Here is a 7047-nt window from a genome sequence, read left to right as displayed (position 1 = left end):
TGGTGCAGTCCATGAGGAGAGGCACTGCAGTACTTAATGCAGCTGGTGGCCACACCAGATACTGTTACTTTTAACCCCCCCCTCCTTTGTTCAGGAACACATTCAATTTCTGTGTAACTTGTTCAGTTTATGTCTCAGTTGTTCAATCTTATAAATATTTACACATGTTAAGTTTGCTGAAAATAAACACTTGACAGAGAGGGGACATTTCTAGTTTAGTATGCAGGTCTACATTAAAGGATACCGCAACAACTTCAAAAAATAAGCTTTATTCATAAACATAAAGTAAATCTTTAAAACCCACATTTGCATGAAAGGAGAACAGTCACTCAGCTGCTCCCTTCTTGCCTCGTTTCCCTGTGGTTCTAGCGGCAGGAGCCCCCTCGCCCTTCTTGGCCGCCCCCTCGCCCTTCTTGGCCGCCCCCTCGCCCTTCTTGGCCGCCCCCTCGCCCTTCTTGGCCGCCCCCTCGCCCTTCTTGGCCGCCCCCTCGCCCTTCTTGGCCGCCCCCTCGCCCTTCTTGGCCGCCCCCTCGCCCTTCTTGGCTGCTTTGGTGGTCTTCAGTGCTTTGGGCTGGTCCTCAGCCCCTCCTTCCACTGCAGGCCTCGTTGCCTTGGGCTTCTTCGTAGGGGCCACCTTGGAGCCACCAGGAGCCTTCTTGGGTTGTGCATCCTTGAACATGAAATTGACTGTCAGATTAACCATACAATCACCCATTGATTAGAGCTAACATTTTGCCATGATAAAGCCCAAACAGAACAGTACCCATTATAACCAAGGTACATAAACTGCTTACCCACCAAAGCCATTTGAACTACGCCAATAGTCAGAAAAAAAACAACTTGCCTCTGAAGTCTTCTCCTGCTTTTTGGCTGTAGTTCTTTTCTCAGAAACTAGTGATGTAAATGGAGCGACATGCAATCATGGACACCACAAAAAGGAGAAATGAGATACATATACAAGTCATGAATGAGCATTGTTCTGACAGAGTTACTGCGATATTATACCAATACCTCGACTCGAAGTAGCAATTTGTAAAAACTGATTTTTTCTAGGTAGCGCATTGTTCATCCTATAGCTTGTGCTCCATCTGTTTAATTAGTGAACAAATATGTTTTCAGCACATTTATTTCCATGACTGATTAAAACTAATTTCTCATGCTCTGCAGCAGACAGTGAGCAATATGCTCCCAGATAGCACAAATACATCTGCCCAATGTCCTGCAGATTAATTTAGAATGCCTAAATTCTTCACTCTACATTGTTTATACATCAGTTAGACAAACATTCTATTCTGATGTCTCATCGACATCTTCCCAATGTGCAAACGTGCGCCAAACGACACATTCCCCATGCAATTTCATAGGTCGGCCAAAGGTGTGCTTGTTATCTGGGTTTGGAACATCAGCACCTAAATATCGTGATAACGCCTCACAAGGTCCCTGGCAATTCTCAGCCCTACATTGTTCAATGCCCTCAATACAACAATTATCCCAACCAATTGGGCAGATGGGTTTAGATGTAACCCAAGGAGTGATTGTTTACCTGCTTCCTTCTCCTTGGTCTTCCTGGCTCCAGCCTTGGAAGCCTTCACCACATTGGGATCAGTGTTCTCAGTGGCCTTAGGCTTGGGCTCCTTCACCTTACCCCTGACTGCAAGCTGGAAAGGGAGGGTGAAGACGAACTACACTTTATAAACAGCAAAGCCATGTTCAACACAATGTTTTGATGTAACGTTAACTTGTATAATAAACACCGATGCTCAAATGTGCATTAAAAAGGTGCCACCAAATCCAATAGGCACATTTGGCAGGTACACTGTAAGAAATTGTAATAGAGACTGGAAATTAGCAATAACTGCACTTCAACATAAGCCATATTTTATACAAAAATACACATACTCCTCATTTCTCTTGGACATATGATGGGCTTATTAGGGACACCAACTACAGACACACATGGTTCCCCTCCCCCATAGTAACCACAGAACGCACCCAACCCATGGTTGGAGCTCAGGACAAAGAACTATCTCAGGAACCAATGGAACGTGGACACCAGGCCTGTTCAGGACTACCCAAGACCCAGATCGACCAATCGGAAGGCCAGACTCGCAGATCTACCTACTTGGCTTGTTGTCTATATAGTACTGTACAAGTCTTGAAACTACCTCTTTCCCGGACGATTCAATAGGAGTCAGACAGAAAGAGCCTTGCTGCAAGATTTTACTAAGATATCTTTACATGTGATTAAACGGCCTTATTATAAAATTATCCACCTCGTCCTATTGTCTCCTCTTGTTCTCCTGTCAACAGTAAACGTTTTACTAACAACGCTACCACAGGAAAGTATTTAATTGGTTGACATCTGTAGTCCTAGTTAATTATCCTAACCAAAAAAAGATAGGTAAGGGTCACTTACCCGAAACCTCCCCTGTGCGCCGCTTGCAGTGTAGTTAGGTGGCCTCACTAATACCCCGCTCTCGATTCCTTTGTTCAGGGTCTTGCGCATCATGTACTTCAACCTCACCTGGTCCAAAGATGGATATTTATCTGTTATGTAGTTACGAATGGCCTGCGAAGAAACCCCCTTTCGAGAGTCCAATTCCTGCAGCGCTTCTTTGACCATTATCATCGTTGGTGGATGAAGGGGGGTTTTCCGTGCCACATCAGGTGCTTTGCTGGACTCTAACAAAATGAAAATGAACAATTTATAACCGTAACTAACAAAATATCAGGATACCCTTATTGGCCTCAACAACACATGCGTTACAAACCAGATTTAGCTTTTCCCGACACTTTCTCATATTTATTGGGAGATTCAGAAGATGCGATTCCTTCTTCGGAAGCTACCGTTTTTTTAGGTGCCATTTTCTAACGATAAATCTTAAATTAACTTAAAAACAGAACGCCTATTTTTTCGCCTTTAAAACCGGATTGGATTCCATATTTATGCACTCCAAACAACTCCGCAGCAAACCACGTGGTTCTTCAAACAGGTGCTCACGGTTATTAGGTAGACTACCACTCAGGACATATCCCTAGTGTGAAGTTGATTCCTTTCCTCGCCTCTTTTTCTTCTTTGCATCCTTTCCTTTATTGCTCTGATGAGCTGCTTACATTTACTGCTCTGGCCTATTAAACACATTCACCAAACATACATGAAATGTGAAAACCCTTAAGCTTCGATCACACCGACAGTGTTATTGCATTTGGGTACACCAGAAGTACATTAATTTCCAATGGAACACTGCGTTTGCAGCATTGTGTTGCAGAGGCAGTTGCAGTGTGTTCTGTGTGGTGCATATGTTGGATTTATCGAACTATGCATCAAACTGTATGCTTAGACGGCTTGAAGGAAATGGTAGCAGAAGGTGAATGTTGAACTTTTGTTGCATGCTTATCCAGAGGATGTTGCCTACCATTTTGCATAATAACACGGTAGGTGTGATGAAGGCGTTACACCTAGATCACACGGACTGAGTCATTGCGTTTTGGTTACATCAGAAGTACATTAATTTCCAATGGAACGCTGCGTTTGCATTGCAGCGGCAGTTGCAATGCATTCTGTGTGGTCCATATGTTGGATTTATCGAACTAGACTTGACAGAAAGTAGCAAACTGGGAATGTTGAACTTCACACATGTCTAGTAAAAAATATTGTGGGATTACATAATTTAAAAAAAGTGTGACTCCAGAATTTCATAGAATTTTTTATAAAAATGATTTACAAAGTAAAAAACATTATTCATTCAATGATATCTACACATTTGTGACAACCTATAATATAATTTATCTTCAAAATGCATAGTTGAAGGAAATTACAATAATAAATAGTCAAGATAGTAGAGAGTAGGCTCTTTCAACAATGAGACCAATGTTGCAAAAGGTGGTCTTGATCGTGCTGTTGGACTGGGACCAGCCCCGCTGAAAGCTCTGGTCTGTGTGGGTCCAGGGATGGTTGAAGTCCTAAAAGCAGGCAGGGGAGTTCCACCGTCTCATTCAAGAGCTTTGACTGTTTGGAGAGGAATTCCAAAGCTACTTTTGTCTGGACCGAAGCCAGTTCGATCACCTGCTCCAGATGGTTGGAGACAGGATCGCCCGGATGGATACCAACTACCGGGAGTCCATCAGCCCAATTGAACGCCTTGGTCTCCGGTAAGGAAAATGAGAATTACTTTTAAAGCCTTTGATACCGTAATTGATTGATATTAGATATACAGTGCATTCGGAATGTTTTTGGAACTACTGAACATAACGCGCCAATGTATACTGAGATTTTTTTATATAAATATGAACTTTACCGAACAAAACATACATGTATTGTGTAACATGAAGTCCTATGAGTGTCATCTGATGAAGATCATCAAAGGTTAGTGATTAATTTGATCTCTATTTCTGCTTTTTGTGACTCCTGTCTTTGGCTGGAAAAATGGCTGTGTTTTTCTGTGATTTTGCGTTGACCTAACATAATCGTTTGTGGTGCTTTCGCTGTAAAGCCTATTTGAAATCGGACACTTTGGTGGGATTAACAACAAGATTGCCTTTAAAATGGTATAAGATACATGTATGCTTGAGGAATTTTAATTATGAGATTTCTGTTGTTTGAATTTGGCGCCCTGCCCTTTCACTGGCTGTTGTCATATCGATCCCGTTAACGGGATTGCAGCCACAAGAAGTTTTAAAGACAAAAACAGGTTTAGAATTTTTGGCAAATTTATACAAAATAAAAAAAGACAATATCACATTTACATAAGTATTCAGACCCTTTACTCAGTACTTTGTTGAAGCACCTTTGGCAGCGATTACAGCCTCGAGTTTTCTTGGGTATGACGCTACAAGCTTGGCACACCTGTATATTGGGAGTTTCTCCCATTTTTCTGTGCAGATCCTCTGAAGCTCTGTCAGGTTGGATTGGGAGCGTCGCTGCTCAGCTATTTTCAGATCTCTCCAGAGATGTTTGATCGGGTTCAAGTCTGGGCTCTGGCTGGGCCACTCAAAGACATTCAGAGATTTGTCCCGAAACCACTCCTGCTTTGTCTTGGCTGTGTGTTTAGGGTAGTTGTACTGTTGAAAGGTGAACCGTCGCCCCAGTCTGAGGTCCTGAGCGCTCTGGAGCAGGTTTTCATCAAAGATCTCTCTGTACTTTGCCCCATACATCTTTTCCTCAATCCTGACTAGTCTCCCAGACCCTGCCGCTGAAACACATCCCCACAGCATGATGCTGTCACCACCATGCTTCACCGTAGGGATGATGCCAGGTTTCCTCCAGACGTGACGCTTGGCATTCAGGCCAACAAGTTCAATCTTGGTTCAGAAAATCTTGTTTGTCATGGTCTGAGAGTCCTTTAGATGCCCTTTGGCAAACTCCAAGCGGGCTGTCATGTGCCTTTACCTGAGTGGCTTCTGTCTGGCCACTCTACCATAAAGGCCTGATTGGTGGAGTGCTGCGGAGATGGTTGTCCTTCTGGATGGTTCTCCCATTTCCACAGATCGCTCGGTCAGAGCGACCATCGGGTTCTTGGTCACCTCCCAGCCCAAGTCCATTCTCACCTGATTGCTCAGTTTGGCCAAGTGGCCAGCTCTAGGAAGAGTCTTGGTGGTTCCAAACTTCTTCCATTTAAGAATGATGGAGGCCACTGTGTTCTTGGACCCTTCCCCAGATCTGTGCCTGTACGCAATCCTGTCCCGGAGCTCTACGGACAATTCCTTCGACCTTATGGCTTGGTTTTTGCTCTGACATGTACTGTCAACTGTGGGGCCTTATATAGACATGTGTGTGCCTTTCCAAATTCCAAATGCCTTTCCATGTCCAATCAATTGAATTTACCACAGGTGGACTCCAATCAAGTTGTAGAAACATCTCAAGGATGATCAATGGAAACAGGATGCTCCTGAGCTCAATTTCGAGTCTCATAGCGAGACTCAACATACTTATGTAAATAAGATTTATTTTAACCATGTGCAAACATTTCAAAAAATCAGTTTTTGCTTTGTCATTATGGGGTATTGTGTGTAGATTGATGAGGGGAAAAAAATATTTACTCAATTTTCGAATACGGCTGTAACGTAACAAAATGTGGAAAAAGTCAAGGGGTCTGAATACTTTCCGAATGCACTGTATTTTATGTGCAACCTAGCTAGCTAAAGGGCTTTCTAGTTTTTATCCCCTATGTGATATCAGATGTACTTTCACAGAATGTTCATTAGGCCTATTACTTTTCCCAAAGTTTGTTTAAAATCCTTTTTTAATGATTAAATGTTACCAAATGAAAAGAATGTGGGGTGCCTTCTGCCCTGAATTCTGAGTTTCAATTCAATCACTTTTCATGCAATCTAAACTCAGCAAAAAAAGAAACGTCCTCTCACTGTCAACGGCGTTTATTTACAGCAAACTTAACATGTGTACATATTTGTATGAACATAACAAGAACAACTGAGACATAAACTGAACAATTTCCACAGACATGTGACTAACTGAAATTGAATAATGTGTCCCTGAACAAAGGGGGGGTCAAAATCAAAAGTAACAGTCAGTATCTGTTGTGTCCACCAGCTGCATTAAGTACTGCAGTGCATCTCCTCCTCATGGACTGCACCAGATTTGCCAGTTCTTGCTGTGAGATGTTACCCCACTCTTCCACCAAGGCACCTGCAAGTTCCTGGACATTTCTGGGGGGATGGCCCTAGCCCTCACCCTCCGATCCAACAGGTCCCAGACGTCCTCAATGGGATTGAGATCCGGGCTCTTCGCTGGCCATGGCAGAACACTGACATTCCTGCCTTGCAAGAAATCACGCACAGAACGAGCAATATGGCTGGTGGCATTGTCATGCTGGAGGGTCATGTCAGGATGAGCCTGCAGGAAGGGTACCACATGAGGGAGGAGGATGTCTTCCCTGTAACGCACGGCGTTGAGATTGCCTGCAATGACAACAAGCTCAGTCCGATGATGCTGTGACACACCGCCCCAGACCATGATGGACCCTCCACCTCCAAATCGATCCCGCTCCAGAGTACAGGCCTCGGTGTAACGCTCATTCCTTCAACGAT

At 43.6% G+C, this 7047-nt stretch overlaps 1 protein-coding gene across 1 annotated transcript; it reads right to left on the bottom strand.

The window, feature by feature from the left end:
• Positions 1–253: 253 nt before the first annotated feature.
• Positions 254–3052, bottom strand: LOC129815916 (protein B4-like). The gene is made up of 5 exons (XM_055870128.1): positions 2772–3052; positions 2417–2682; positions 1544–1658; positions 845–891; positions 254–670 (listed from the first exon to the last, which is right to left on the bottom strand). Exons 1-5 carry the CDS (start codon positions 2863–2865, stop codon positions 326–328), a joined length of 867 nt encoding a protein of 288 aa, XP_055726103.1. The 5' UTR covers positions 2866–3052; the 3' UTR covers positions 254–325.
• Positions 3053–7047: the final 3995 nt, after the last annotated feature.

This window comes from Salvelinus fontinalis, chromosome 18 (assembly GCF_029448725.1).
Source record: "Salvelinus fontinalis isolate EN_2023a chromosome 18, ASM2944872v1, whole genome shotgun sequence".
Lineage (NCBI taxonomy): Eukaryota > Metazoa > Chordata > Actinopteri > Salmoniformes > Salmonidae > Salvelinus > Salvelinus fontinalis.
Note: the sequence above shows the minus strand (reverse complement) of the source record. Positions and strands in the feature narration are given on the sequence as shown.

What these genes read in the sequence shown, in the direction of transcription:
- LOC129815916 (XM_055870128.1), bottom strand. Translation starts at nt 2,865, where the DNA reads ATGGCACCTAAAAAAACGGTAGCTTCCGAAGAAGGAATCGCATCTTCT. An exon ending in GCGCACAGGGGAGGTTTCGG is followed by an intron (nt 1,659 to 2,416) that starts GTAAGTGACCCT and finishes CTCCCTTTCCAG; the next exon opens with CTTGCAGTCAGGGGTAAGGT. An exon ending in AGCAGGAGAAGACTTCAGAG is followed by an intron (nt 671 to 844) that starts GCAAGTTGTTTT and finishes TTCATGTTCAAG; the next exon opens with GATGCACAACCCAAGAAGGC.